The sequence below is a fragment of the Peromyscus californicus genome, unplaced genomic scaffold (assembly GCF_007827085.1).
Source record: "Peromyscus californicus insignis strain IS unplaced genomic scaffold, ASM782708v3 Scaffold_21__1_contigs__length_65335640, whole genome shotgun sequence".
Classification (NCBI taxonomy): Eukaryota; Metazoa; Chordata; class Mammalia; order Rodentia; family Cricetidae; genus Peromyscus; species Peromyscus californicus.
Window position 1 is genome coordinate 56,819,897 of NW_026294514.1, and position 14,708 is coordinate 56,834,604.

The 14,708-nt window shown below is 49.7% G+C and overlaps 1 protein-coding gene across 12 annotated transcripts in view; it reads left to right on the forward strand.

Annotated features, from left to right (window-relative positions):
• Positions 1-14,708, forward strand: part of Hdac4 (histone deacetylase 4) — a 271,390-nt gene that overhangs the window by 201,107 nt on the left and 55,575 nt on the right. For 7 of the 12 annotated variants that reach the window (XM_052750393.1, XM_052750403.1, XM_052750392.1 and 4 more), the window contains 5 exons: positions 1,360-1,491; positions 5,173-5,285; positions 9,514-9,636; positions 9,727-9,925; positions 12,064-12,302. In XM_052750393.1, coding sequence (XP_052606353.1) covers positions 1,360-1,491; positions 5,173-5,285; positions 9,514-9,636; positions 9,727-9,925; positions 12,064-12,302 — 806 coding nt within the window. The remainder of the gene's footprint in view (positions 1-1,359; positions 1,492-5,172; positions 5,286-9,513; positions 9,637-9,726; positions 9,926-12,063; positions 12,303-14,708) is intronic. The other 5 variants (XM_052750395.1, XM_052750396.1, XM_052750399.1 and 2 more) reach the window with 3 other exon arrangements.

The window sequence follows — 14,708 nt, forward strand, 5'->3', positions numbered from 1 at the left end:
TACTTGGCTCTTGGCTCTGGAAACCAGGAAATTTAAGAACACAGACCCAGTATTCACTCGGCACTAGGCAGGGCTTCCTGCAGTGTGGAAACTGGCTGTGGTAAGGGTAAGCTTTTGTCAGTTCGAGTTTCTCATCTCTTCTCATGAACCCATCAGAGCCAACCTGCCTTTACTTCTCTGGGAAGCTGTTTAGGAAACCTGCTTAGTCCCCTCTTTCCACAAATCTTAAGTCTGCGCTTTGCCTCAGCCTTTTTCCAAAAGAAGGTTCAGTTGCTCACATGATTCAGGCCAGAGTTTCCTCAGAACCCTGGCCTCTGTGAGTCCTGATTGTGTGTGTGTGTGTGTGTGTGTGTGTGTGTGTGTGTGTGTGTGTGTGTGTGTGATGCCACATGGAAGTAGGGGACTTCTCCCAGGATTCAGAGAGGTTAAGGTGACATCTCACAATTTCACATATCAACATGTTGCCCAAGCTTGACAGGATAGACACGAGGGGTTCTGGCAGGTTGGCTGGCTGGGCACCTCATGCTGTACTTCTCTGGAAGTTGATGGCTGCAGAGTCCCGTGCTCTTTTGAATCAGGGTTTCCCACTAGACTGCTGAAGCTTCTGGCTTGTGCCACCCCAGGAGCAGGGAGGGTCTGCACTTGCTTGCAGAGGATGGAGTTCCAACGTGGCCTCGCAGTTGCAGGTTCTTACATGACTCTGTCTGCACAGGAGAGCTGTTTACAAAAACCAAGCCAGATCCCAACCTCAGCTGTGCCTTTAGCTAGTGTCAGCAAAGAAAGTCGGGGTCCGAGCTCTACTTCAGTGAGGAGAAGCAGCCTAGCCAATCCTACGCCTCATGCTTTGGAGCTTCAATTGACCTTCGTAGAGGCTGCCGGAATCTGGCTAGTGTTTGCTCCTGGACGGTGAGACTCAGGTGTCTTCAGGTGAACACCAAAGCCGGTGATTTGGAAGCTGCGGTGACGTCACGGTTGACAGCCTGAAAGGTGCCTTTGTCAGCTCTCCTCAGGTTTCAAAGCAGCCCCACTTTAAAATTACAGTTGAATTGTTTAGGAGACCATTATTTGAGAGGCATCCTCATAGAGGGATGGTTACACCTCACTGGTTTCTTGCTGTGCCCAGTGAATCAGTGACACTTTGGTAATGTCATCAGGGTGGGTGGAAGCACACACAGGTTGCCCTGACTCCCAGCCTACTGCACCCATGAATGGGGCTAACAGGAGTGAGCTAACAACAGAAGAGCCCTGCTTCCATGTTCTACTTAAGTGGAAGTTTAAGTGCATATTTTAAACCACCAGTGTGATGCCCTTGACCCCGGCTGTGTCTGCCTGGCTATAACGACATCTCCTTCCATACAGCTTCTGAACCCAACCTGAAATTACGGTCAAGGCTTAAGCAGAAAGTAGCTGAGAGGCGGAGCAGCCCCCTGTTGCGCAGGAAAGATGGCCCTGTGGCCACTGCTCTAAAAAAGCGACCCCTGGATGTCACAGGTATGTCAGGGAGCAGGTAAGCCCCCACCCACCCCACCCCATCCTAGCACACACACACCCTGCACTCTGACACCTCTAGCAAATGTGTCTCAACCCAACACAGTTCCCTTATGCAGTCCTGTTCAGTAGCACTGTGCATGCCGGCCCAGCCACCCGGAGGTGGGGGACTTGAGTGGCTGGTCAGGTCCTGCTTCCTGGCTTGGTTCCCTGAGAGGGCTGCCATTGGGCCCAGGTGAGAGAACTGTCTTGCCTGGTGTTTCAGGGTTAACCCAGAGCTTCTCTGAAGGTGGGTTTAAAACTGCCCTGTTCTTCAGTGGTGATGGCATGTTTCTGCCTGCTTTCTACTGTGCACAGGCATCATGGGGCCTTGGAGCCTTCTAGATTGTTCCTCACCAGTGTGTCCAGCTGAGCAGAGGAAGAGCAAGGAGCTCAGCTAGTCACACTGCAGTGAACAAGCTGGTCCTGCTGGTGGACAAGCCCAGGATACAGCCCTCCCCACCCCAGGAAGTTCCTCCCAGCACGTCCCTCTTAGGTTAAGGAGCTCACCCCATCACCTAAAATGCTAGCATCTAGGAAAAAGGAAGCTGTCAGAGCTGACCTGGAGGGTGTACCCACCTTGAACACGCTGGTTGAAGGCCAGGGTTCCAGTTGTTGGTCTGTGAGTAGCAGCTGCCCAGTGAGTTACAGTGTGTTTTAGTGTATGTGCTGATGTCCCAGGGACAAAAGGCCTCCTGTGCTGCCTCCTTCAGAGCAAGTACCCAAGTCTCACATACCTGCCCTCAGGACACAGGGGTGTGTGGCCTTCTAGACACAAGGCCAGTGTGTCCCTCACTCCAGGACTGGCTTGTAGATCTTAGGTCTGTGCAAAGATCATGTCACTTGTGTACCTGGGAACTCCTGTTTGTCACGGTCTTCCTTTCCATGCAGCTGTCTGTCGCCTGCTTGTTCTCTTAGAAACACCTCATTTTTATCATGTTCTTCATGCAGCTGTCTGTCCCCTGCTTATACTATTAGAAATGTCTTGTCTAGAGAGACCAGACATTAGAACCCACACTCACCTGTCCTTCACTGGGAAATTTAGTTGGGCGTTGTAGGGGCCTGTCAGAAATTGTTCATACTGGTGTGCAGCCTACTGCTTGTAGCAACCCCTGGTGTGAGCCAGTCCTTGCATGTGCCTGGGCTCTGTGCTTTCACTGACAAGATGTTTGTGAGGCAGGGTCTCTATAGCCCATTCGGAGCGCCACACACCTCAATGGCTGCTACTGCTTAATGCCAGTTGAGAGTCAGTTGAGACCGGGTTGGGCCCAGACACAGGGAGAAGAGGTGCCTGCTCTCTGGGATCTTGCTGTCTAAGATGAGCCCAGGGAGATGGCCTGGGGAGCCAGCACGACAGCACTGAATTGTCATGGTCATTGCTGAACTCGGTTAGATGGGAGTCTGCACTGAAGCCTAGGGCAAGGTCAGTAGAAGCCATGCTGGCTGTGTAAAGCTGTGGAGAGGAAGGTGGGGTCTGGGCTACAGCCTGATGGATGAGTGAAATTGGGGAGTAGACTGTGCTGCCCAGGCCACTGTAGCCACCTGGGCAGCTGCAACAGGAAAGGTGCCCCAGTTAGGGCTGTTTTCAGGCAGCGGACAGAAGGGGACTCTAGCTAGGGTTGCTTCAGGTAGAACAAGGGAACACCAAAGGTCTGGGGCAGGAGAGGCCTACACCCTGCGTGGAGGTCCTGAGATGGGCCAGGGGGCACAGCAGGTTCGCACGCTGCTGCTCCTCCTGGCTGGAATGAAGTCCACGCTGGTTGAGGAACAGGAAGAAGCACCGCTGCTGCCTGATCAGGGTTCACACTGAACCTGCTTCTCCCATGCTCTTCAGTATGTGCATGTGCTCACCCCACAGTGAGCGTGGACCTCTTACTGGACAACCATATCTCCTCCTCACTTAATAACTGTTGCAGGGACTTTTGACACCCTCATTTTGCTAATGTAAATAACACAGAAAGCCATGCATTATGTGCATTTCTGTAGACAGATTCCTAGAACCAGAATGAATAGAGTACTAAAACATCAGTTTGCTAAAAGTAAAAATCATAAAGCATACCCATACTTTATTGCCCTACAGTGCAGCATGTAGGTGAGAGTGTTTATCTGCATACCCCCAGGAGTATGTGCCTAAGGAGGACTTGCTGCAGCCAGAGACAGGCTGAAACAGCAGGGAGCGTAGTCCCAGGGTAGAGATCCAGAGCTGAGCCAAGCGTGAGTGCTAAGAAGTAAAATGGAAGCACCTCTGCGGTCCAGCTAGGCTCTGGAGCTCCCAGCTGGTACACTTCAGGGAAGTACAAGCACACCAAAATAAACTAGTTGGCATTTGGACAAGAGGGACAGGGATAGACTGAGTCCTGTGCTCACGGTCAATGTCTGTGGCATGGTTCTTACCACAGTACTGGATACAGAGTTCTAGAGTGGAGGTAGGGTGTAGGCAGCTGCTAGAGGGTGAGAGGTGACCTCAAGTTACTGGTGGATGAGCCCCTCCAAGAGGACCAAGCGTTCCCTGTCTGCCAAGATGAATGTGAGGATATCTTTGCCCTAGCATACTTAAGTCCAGGGCAAGTGAAGTCACTATGGACAGCTTCCTCTTGTGAGTAGGGTGAAAGGGTGCCCTCTTTAGAACTCAGGCCAAGCTCCTGCTAGCTCTGGAAGGCTGTGACATGTTTGCTCCAGTCCTCTCCTCCTCTGTCTCGCAGCACTATACTTCTAGACAAATTTCAGAATCAGCTGTGCAGGAGCCCTGTTAGCTGGGTGGGTGAGTGGCTGTGCTCTGTTAAGGAAGGGTGTCTCTGAACCCCTTCGGTGGCCCACTGTGTCTAAATTTGGGACTAGACTCTGATCTCAGAGTGCTGTTGATGATGGACAGATACCTGGACTTTTCAGGAAAGCAGTTCGTGTCTTTAAGAAGTGTTAACCAGATGGTGCCATTGTCAAAGCACCCCTGAGCCAGACATCAAAAGCTCAGTATCTGCCCCTGAGCATAGAAAGTAGCCACCCACTCTGTGTGGTTGGAGATAGCAGCAGCCAGCCCATGGGTGTGAAGAGCATTGTGCCTGGCCCACTGATCAGAGTCAAGCCCCAGACATGTAAATAAATATCTGTTAAGACTTTGTGTGATTTCAAACGGCATTGGTGAGCTGCAGAAGCCACTGCCTGTGTGTCCTGGCCCTAGGTGGTTCATAAGTAAAGTAAGAAGATCGCATGTAAACTGAGCAGTCATAGTAGGTTGGTTTAGTTTGAAATTGTTTTTAGAGAGACAATGAATTTGACCTTTTGCTGTTATTAAAAAAAAAAAAAACACTGGGCCTTTGTGTTCACTGGTCTGTTTTCTGAATATTAATAAGTGTTTAAGGGCTTACCTTTCTGATGTTTCAAACCATTTTGAAATTCAGAAGAACTATGGAATGGGTAATGTGCACATTCTGAAGGGCTCAGCCATGCATACACAGAGCTTCAGCTTTGGGAGGCTCATGGGAGGTCAGCAGTAAGCCAAGACCAAGGGAACCGTGTGACCATCCCTGCTTTGAAATCCTGCCCTGTTCCGTGTGCCAGTGGGCTAGGAAGCAGAAACCCAGGGAAGCGGTAGGGCCCTCTGTGTCTCTCCAGTGCCCAACCCCAACTGCTGTCTCTCATCTGCAGACTCCGCGTGCAGCAGTGCCCCTGGCTCCGGTCCCAGCTCTCCCAATAGCAGCTCTGGCAACGTCAGCACTGAAAATGGCATCGCACCTACCGTGCCCAGCGCTCCAGCTGAGGTGGGTCAGTCACAGACTCATATAGGTCAAGCATTCCCACCAGTTCCTGCCTTGTGCCTGACTTACCAGTGAGGACCAAAGCATGGGAGTACCCTGGGGAGGGCCTTCCAGGCATTACTCCCCCATTCTCCTCATCCTGGTCTTCCTGAACCGTGAGGACCTCAGTCCCACCATATTGAGAGCTTCCAACCTGCCCTTTCCTTGATCCTCCCCAGATCTGTCTCACACACACTGTGTGCAGAGGCACGGGGGGGGGGGGGGGGGGGGGGGGGGGGGGGGGCGAGCAGCAGCATGTGAGAATGGTTGTGGAGTGGAAAAGACATTGGAGAAAGACAAAAATTACCGCAGCCAACAAAACAAACATTGCTGGTGGACACTAATGTGGGAGAAAGGGAAGGATCAAAAATGAGAAGGCAGGTCCAAGGTACCTTTCTAGAACAGTAGGTCCCTGCATCTGTACTTAATCCATACTTCCCATTACTCCACAGTCATCCTGACCCTCATGCCCGGCCCAGGATACAGCAGCAGAGAGGGCCGCTCTCCGAGTTTCCCGTAGGTGAGGAAGGCAGGCCCTGACCAGGCTGTGGGGGAAACAGAGGAGAGCTCAAACTGTCCCAGTGGCCTGCTACAGGCCAGAGTGGAATAGAACGCCCTGAAACAGCCTCTTGAATTGAGCCAGAGCTGCTGTGTGCGTGTAGTGGCTGGGAAGTTTCTTAGGAGCGCCTAGCTTACAGGAGTCAGTCATTAGTAATGTGGTTACTGACTTCCCTGACGGTTTAGGAGCAAGTCTTGCCCTTCCAAAGAGCTGATAGCCTAAGGAGATGCATAGGTCCAGCGCTTAGCATTTTCATTTCAGATGTCTAGTTCCTTTATGTCTACAGAGTTAGAAGTGAGGGTCACGCAAGAAGTGAGGGTCACTCGGTTGCGCCTAGGTCCCTTTTACTTTACACTTCATTCTCTCATCGCTTGTATTCTTTAGTCTTCCAGTTCAGTACTTCTTGGGTTGTTAGAAGTCTTAACAGTCTTTCTGTAGGACTGAGGTCATGGCTGAGACCTACCTGTAATTAGTCTCAGAGCACAACCACAAAACTGCTTCCTGCCCTCGGATGTTAACTCTGCTTCCCTCTTGTTGGTCGTGGGCCCCCATACATATGTGATGTGGGCAGTTAGATGCATCACAGTAGTGTAACAGCTCCTCATTTCGGTGGAGCACCACTGCTCTGGCTTAAGTTGTGTGTTAATCTTTATAAAGCCTAAATATGTAAATTGAGCCACCACAAATCAGTAGAGCATACGGAGCATCCCCAAGAACAGTAAGATTGCCACTGTTTCTCATCAGGCTGTCATTGTCACAGGCAGAGCTGACGTTTGAGTACTGAATCACATGTGAACATCCCTTTTGAATTTCAGATACTAGAATTGAATGAGCTGTGGCTGAGGGCTTCTCATGTATGAGCTATGCCTGGTGGGGTCCTTGGGAAACCTCAGCTGTATCCCAAAGGCCTCTCTCTGCAGAAGTGCTGGTAGCTAACACACCTCTCATTACAAACTGCATGTGCTCACACTCCTGCAAGGTATGCACAGGTTCTGACCACTGGCCCTGATTTACAAAGGAACCACAGAACTCCCAGGAAACTAACAAGCCCACCCTGAAGTGGACGGAGCTCTGAGGGGATCTTTCTACAAGCCCTCAGTGTGCTCCCCACACAAATACCCATGTTCTGTGTGAGCAATTGAACATAACCAAGCAAGTTGCTTTAGTTCCACAAGTAAAACAGCCAAGCAGCCACCTGAGTGCTAAAAGAAACTTTACCGCCGGGCAGTGGTGGCACACACCTTTAATCCCAGCACTTGGGAGGCAGAGGCAGATGGATCTCTGTGAGTTCAACTATACCTTTGTAAACATTAGCTCTGCTCATTTGTTCTCAGCTTATTACATTACAGTGCAGCCCTGCTCTCCATGACAGCTAAAACATCTTCCCTGACGTGAGATCTAAAAGTACTTTTACTTTGACACATGCACAGTATGCATGTACACACACACAGCCCTTTGATGATTACTTACGTTGTGTATGCATGAACTTTGTTAGCAAACCTCATGGTGGCTAGAGTCCTTGCTCTGGGCCAAGTGCACATAGAAGGCAGCTATCCTTCCTGCCTCCTGTCAATCACGTAAGTCAGGGTCTCTGACATGAACCCTAGGAAAGTGGCCACCTGTCCCTTTGCAGGAAGGAAGAAATTATTGTCTGGCCAGGGATGCAGACAAGTGACCATTGTTCATCAATTAAGCTTATGTACTTTTTTTTGTCCTGGGAATGAAGTTTTACTGTGCTAAGACTGTTTCCCAGCCTTAATTACATAGTACACTAGAAGAACTAGGAGATAATGAGATTGCCTATTCATGGTAAACACCACATGATGTCTACGTATACCTGCCTCAGGCCAGGAACCAGCATCCTGTAGTCTCGTTTGTTTGCTCATTGGGTGTGCATGGAAGGTGTCCAGCGTGTAGGGATGGTAGAGATAAAACACAGTCCTTCTGAGCAGGGCCTATCCATGTACCTGCAAAGATTGATAGGGACATACTGGAGTACTCCAGACAGTTGGACCTGTCCCACCCCCACCCCAGGCAGAAATAGTATAAAACTAACCTTGGCTACAATCCTAGATATAACACTCTGTGTTCACTCTAGCATTAACCATAAACCTAACCCTAGTACTAACTATAACCTAGCCCCAGCCGTACCCAAAATCTTAACCCTATGCTAAACCTAAAACCTCAACCTGAACCCAACACTACGCTAAAGCTCTACACCTAACCCAAATACTGACTGGTGCTAACCCTGGTCTTAACTCTAAACATAGCCCTAATTCAACTTTAGCACTAAACCTACCCCTAACCCTAAACCTAACACTGGCTATAACTGTAGACGTAACATGAATACTAACCCAAGCCCTAGCACTTACCCTAAACTTAATCCTCGCTCATACACTAGCCCTAAATGAAACTATAACCCTGCCTCCAGCCCAAACTCTACAACTAGGTCTAAAACTATCCTAAGCCCTAGTTCTAACACTAATTGTAGCTCCTGCACTGACTATGCCAAGTTGTAACCTAACCCTATCCACAATCCTAACCCTAAACTTAGCTCTGTCCCTAAACCCAAGGCCAACTCTAACTCTAACAATAAATCTAGCCCTAAGCCTCCCTCTACCACTTAACACTAACAATGATGACAGTAATAATGACCAATAAACAGAAGGAGCAGCCATCATTGTTATCAGGCCCGTTCCTGACCTGTGTGCTGACATGCACAAGTCCCTGTGTCTTAACTATAACTAGCATGGTTGAAGCCACATACTGCTGCCATCATGTGACTGCTTAAATGGCCCTGTGGCTGTCTTCCTGTGCTTGAGAGCCATTTCCTTAGAACTGTTTCTTAACCACTGCATCCTCAGAGTGGAGCCTCACAATCAAGAACAATTCACCTTTTTTAAGGCTTCCAAACGCAGATTGCCAAGTCAGTCTGCAGTAAGTACAGCCGTTTATAATCCCATGGCCATGTGTTTCAGCTTTTCTGAGCTTTTAGGAAGTCTGCCAGTTAGATGACTTGGTAAATACGGTTTTTGGTTACTGATAAAGTTGAGCTTTTTTTTTTTTTTTTCACTTCCCTTCCCTTAATATGGGTTCTTTTGTCATTGTCTTTATTGAGTTCTGCTCTCATGTTAATTGGTCTTTGATTGACAGGTTCTTTTTATTTTAGTCTTTTGCTTTTCCTGTAGATTACAGATAGTTGTCAACAGTATCTACTTCTTATATAAGAACATGATTTTTCCTGTTCACTAATAACTTTTCTCCTTGGTTTCTGCTTTTGATGTCATTCTTAGAAAAATTGTAACCACAAAAATATTTTTAAATGCATTGTCCTAAATCTCCTACCCATAGTTTTGTGGTAAGTAGGCAAACTGAATAAAAATAAACAAGGTAGCAAGAGCTCATTTGGAGGGGGAATACTCAGGAATGGGAACACTGATTCTGTACCTGTGACATGCTTACACTCGCCTGGAGGCCACCATCTCTGCAGCCTGTTTTTGTGCCAGGTCGCTACAGGTTGGCACTTTATATTGTAATGCCCCCCCACCCACCCCCCGCAGCAGTCCTGGATGCACTGCTTGTGTTGAAACATCTGTGGCAGACTCTGACAGTCACGATGTCTTCTGTCTACAGACGAGCTTGGCACATAGACTTGTGACTCGAGAAGGCTCAGTCGCCCCACTCCCTCTGTACACATCGCCATCCTTACCCAACATCACCTTGGGGCTTCCTGCCACCGGTCCTGCCGCCGTAAGTGTACGTTGGCCTCCATGGGTCGGTATGACATGGGGTGGTTGTCTGCCTTAGTCCCCACAGCCTGAAGAATATCCCGGTTGTGCCTTTCAGGGTGCAGCAGGCCAGCAGGATGCTGAGAGACTTGCTCTCCCAGCCCTCCAGCAGCGGATCTCCCTCTTCCCTGGCACTCACCTCACCCCTTACCTGAGCACCTCACCCCTGGAGCGGGACGGTGGAGCAGCTCACAACCCCCTCCTACAGCATATGGTCCTGCTGGAGCAGGCACCCACCCAGACGCCCCTTGTCACAGGTAAGAACCACAGCCAGGTCTCTGGGCAGTTAGGTCAGCCTCCTTGGCCTCATGTAGCTTTTAGAGAATGCTAGAAAGAACGCCCGAGCCCATACAAAGGTAGTAACTCTGTGTCCCTGTTATGTGATAGCTACCTCATCTCTGGCAAGGAACTATGTCCTGCTTAGAAAGCTGACCAAGGAGTAGAAGTCAATGCCAGTGCTCCTCAGTTTAGCCTCCTGCTCTCGTTCCAACAAGCTTCCCTGCAGCTCAAGGAAGCAAGTGCATGAAGTTTAGAATTGACCTGGGCAGACCCCTGATTCTGTTCTTGCTTGAGGATGATTACATTTAGAAAAATACAAGTTAAAGAGCAATAGGAAACGCGTGCTGTTTGCCTAGTGAATGTGCTATGAAGAGACTGTTTCAGAAATGACAAATGTGGACTGTTTCCCATGAGACACAAAACCCTACCTATTGGTGGCCTTGCCCAGCTCTATACCATCCTTAAGTCTGTGGGTGACTTCCTCACAGTTATTGCTTTACTTAGAATCCCAGCCAGAGCAGCCCTCGGACTGGCCTGTTGTGTTCCAGTGTTCCCCTGGGTCAGCCTCTCCCTGGTATTTGGAGTCTCCCCACCTGCTGGTGTGAGTCAGTCTGTAGCGCTTGGTATTGTGTTCCTGCCTTGTGCTTTTTCATCTCCAGTGTGTGCTTGGCCCTCCCAAGCCAGTGATCTGGACAGGAACAGCATTTCTGGCTGCTGGTATCCTCTGAGACAGAATGGACACCCTTGCCACAACTCTGGAGAACAGTGTCCCAGTGACCATAGGTGGTTCATTATGCTCAGGCCCCTTCCTGTGTGTTTGTGAGATGCTAGCACAGAGTGACGAAGTGGGAAGACTCAGTTCCCGTAGGCAGCATCTGACACCCAGCAGCCTGGTCTGTGTTGATCTCCTGGTTGAAGCTGTTCCTTTTGGGTTGGATTGGTGTTTTGGGTTTTGGTTTGTCTGTTTACTTACTTGGTCCTTTGATACTAAATCTTGCTTTGAACCCCGATTCTCCTGCCTCAGTTTTCTAAGTGCTGGGATGCCAGGCCTGTGTTTGAATCACCTTCAGTCTCCACACTCTCCCTAAGCTGTTACTCCCATTCTTCCTAGTGCCCCTTTCCTCTGTGTCATGTGTCCTGATGCTGTGTCTCATTGGGTTTCTTCTGTTTTCCTGAACAAGGTTTCTTCTGCTCAGCCATAGCTGTCTTTAGTGGCCCAAGTTCCCCATTGTCTAGAGCAATGATAAATGACAGTGCGTGTAGTACCCAAACCCGTGAGCATTCAAGCCCAAGTCGTAGTACAGCACCCCACTACTTATGTGGCCATAGCTGCTCATCTCAGAGCACTGTCGAAGCACAGTACCCACTGGCAAAGGTACCGGCTCTCAGCACAGGCTCCAGCCTTGCACCACGGTCCTCCTCCCGGGCACTCTAGCCAGAGGAAGTGTGTGGAAGCAAACAGTCTTCTCTACGTCCTTCTGCTGCTTTGGCGCATGTCTGTCCCCCGTCCTTCAGCTGCTCTGCACCATCTGCATGCTGTGCTTGTCAGTGCACTTGCCTGCTCTCTATGCAGTCCCGCTCTCACGGCCTTCCCCATGCCACCCTTCCGTCCTCTCCCAGTGCCTCTGCGTTTGCTACAAAGTGAAGTCTCCTGTGGTGGAGTCCACTGAAGCTCAAGGTCTTGACAGTGCCTGGGTGTCTGATGGTGACAGGGTCTCGCTCTCAGTTTGTCTCTGGGTTTTGGCAGGTCAGCTGCAAACGGTTCTTCTCTCTGGTAACTGGGTATGTGGGGGAGCTAGAACAGCCATCCTCAGGAATACCTGTGAGAGGTGGCAGGCTGCTGTTCCTAGGCTTTGCCACACCCTCTGGAGTGCTCCTTAGGCAGAGATCCTGAAGACTGCATCAATGGGATCTTCAGGTGGCCTTGCTTTCAAATTACACTCTGCCCCCTTGAAGCCTGGGCTTACATCCTCTAGCCAGAGTTGGGCCTGTTTGAGACAGTCATGTTTCATAGACGGCACCTTGTCATTTTCTCCACTGGTTACTCAACAGCATCTCTCCCCTCTCTTCTTCCTCTTCCCCTCTGCTGTTTTTTTTTCCTCCATATTATCTTCAGACTGGTATCTTTCAGGCCTGGGGGCATTGCCCCTCCACACACAGTCCCTGGTTGGTGCGGACAGGGTGTCCCCATCCATTCACAAGCTGCGGCAGCACCGCCCCCTGGGGCGCACGCAGTCAGCGCCCCTGCCGCAGAACGCACAGGCCCTGCAGCACCTGGTGATCCAGCAGCAGCACCAGCAGTTTCTGGAGAAGCACAAGCAGCAGTTCCAGCAGCAGCAGCTGCACCTCAGCAAGGTGGGTCTGCCCGGCTGCCCTCTGGGGTCGCTCCCCCAGAGCCGGATGCCATAGGCTGTTCTGTCTTCCTCAGCCTCTGCTCCTCTGCTCACCTTGAGTGGCCAAAACGGGGAAGGGAGGACACGAAGCCCCTGCTGTGCTGAGTGGTCCAGAGCCTAGGGAGGTGTGCTGTTGTGTGGAGCTGCTATGCAGATGTCACAGCCTTCCTCACGGCCCATCTACATGTGTAGGTACAGTGGGCCACCTCCTTGCAAGAAGCCCCTACTGCACTGTGTAGGCAGTCCACGTAGGCAGTTCCTTTTAGGGATTTTCTAAAGTCATTTGCCAAGCAGATCTTTAAGCAAACCCTGACCCCCAGGCCCACAACTTTACAGTGGTATCGAGTCCCTGAAGCGTATTTTTCAAGTCACCTGGCACCTGCAGTTGCTTAAGTGTGGGAGTTACATCATCAGAGGCAGCTTGGGAGCAGGCAGCCTGTAGAGGTCCGTGTGCTCACGGATTGTCCGGAGCCTCTCAGCTCCATCTACAGGCGGAGGCCATGGGAAAAGTTAGTGCTGTGGTGCCGGCCCATAGAGAAGTGGAGGGGCTTAATATGTTCCCATCAAATGTGTCGGTCGGGGAGCTTTAGTATCAACTCAGATGAGTGAGTGCGTTGCAAACAGCCCAGCAGCTGTCCTCCAAGAGAAATGGAAATGTCTTACAAACACCTCCCCACACACCTCATCTGTACTGCTCATAGCAGCCAAATGGTGGCTGGAACATCCCCAGGGTTTATCCTGTGGTGACAGATGACAGAACACACCTCTCTTGTCATGGGGTCCTGCAGCATGTATAGACCCGAAAACATGGCCAAGCCTTAGACCAGCAGTTCTACCTTCCTAATGTTGTAACCCTTTAATACAGTTTCCCATATTGTGGTGACCCCCCAAACTATAAAATTAATTCATTGCTACTCCCTAACTGTAATTTTGCTACTGTTACGAATCGTAATGCAAATATCTGATATGCAACCCCTGTGAAAGGGTCATTCAACTCACAAAGGAGTTCTGACCCACAGGATGAGAACTCCTGCCTTAGAGCCATGAATTAACTTAGTGGTTGTTAAGAGCTACAGCTTGTAGGGAAATAGGAACAACTGTCAGTGGGTATAGCATTTATGTATGTTTAGACATAATGAAAATGTTCCCAAGTTAGGTTTTAGTGATGGTCATAGAGGTCTGAAAACTACTGAGCTGTTTAGTTTAAAAGTGTGGATTTTAGGCTTATGAGTTACGCTTATTCTCACTATCTGGGGTGGGATACATTGCAGAATACTAAGAAGGTGCTTGAAACCGGGCAGTACAGAGTCCTGTGAATAACAGCCAAACTGAGAATCCAGGTGGCTACTAACCAGCTGTGAGTGTGGTACATACAGCATGTATGCACTAGGATGGGGGCCCATCCTCGTGGGATGGAGTAGGTTAGTGCAAGGTTTCATGATATTAAACAGAATGGTGTGCAGCTTAACACTTAGACATTGTTTGTTTCTAGAATTTTCTATTTAATATTTTTAGATGTTGATTTGGCCACAGGAAACAAAATGAGAAAGGACTGAGATGAAGGTACTCTATCACTGGTCCTCTGCCTGTCCTCGGGTCCAAGCCTTCTGTGGGTTCCCAATGGAAGGTGAGAAAGGATCAGGGATGAGAGCCTGTACCAGAAGATGAGTGCCTGTGCAGAGGGATCTCCGATCTAAAGGGGTCTAGAGAGCCCCCCAGTGAATCAGAGGCCTGATTTCACATATTCCCAGGATAGAGGAATGGCTCCTGTCTACACCCATCCCACCTTGATCTCTGCTGCAAGCTGAGAGGTCCAGGATTGAGCTGGTTTCCCGAGGAAGTTGCTGCAGACCACATGTCCAGCATAGGCTCAGCCAAGCTCCTCCTGCTTTTCAGGCACAATAATATCAGTTCCCCAGCCCCAAGTCCTTTAGCCCACAGCCCTTTTGCCCAGCACTCTGAATATGTTAGAATTTGGGGACTCCAGACATCCTGTCATTTACACAGGAAAGGCATTTGCTGGGAGTGCTCCTTCCAAGTGTCTATACTCCCAAGTGTCAAAAGCACTTTCATATCCATCTCTCTAATGCCAGCCTAGGCTTATTAATTTCATTATGTCACTACCTGAGTGGTGTGGTAGGAGGTTTGAAGACAGGAAACACCCATTCACGTGTGACATATATCTCACTGGGGTTTGTTACGTGATTGATTTGTGATAGCAAATGACAGTTGATTGAAATGTTTATACAATGTTTTCCTGGGACACCCAGGAAGACAGTGGTGTGCTCTGTACTATCTGGTACCAGCATTCCTGCCCTGCTCTGTGAGAAGCTTGCTCCCTGAGGGCCATGTACTCCCTTCTTGACAC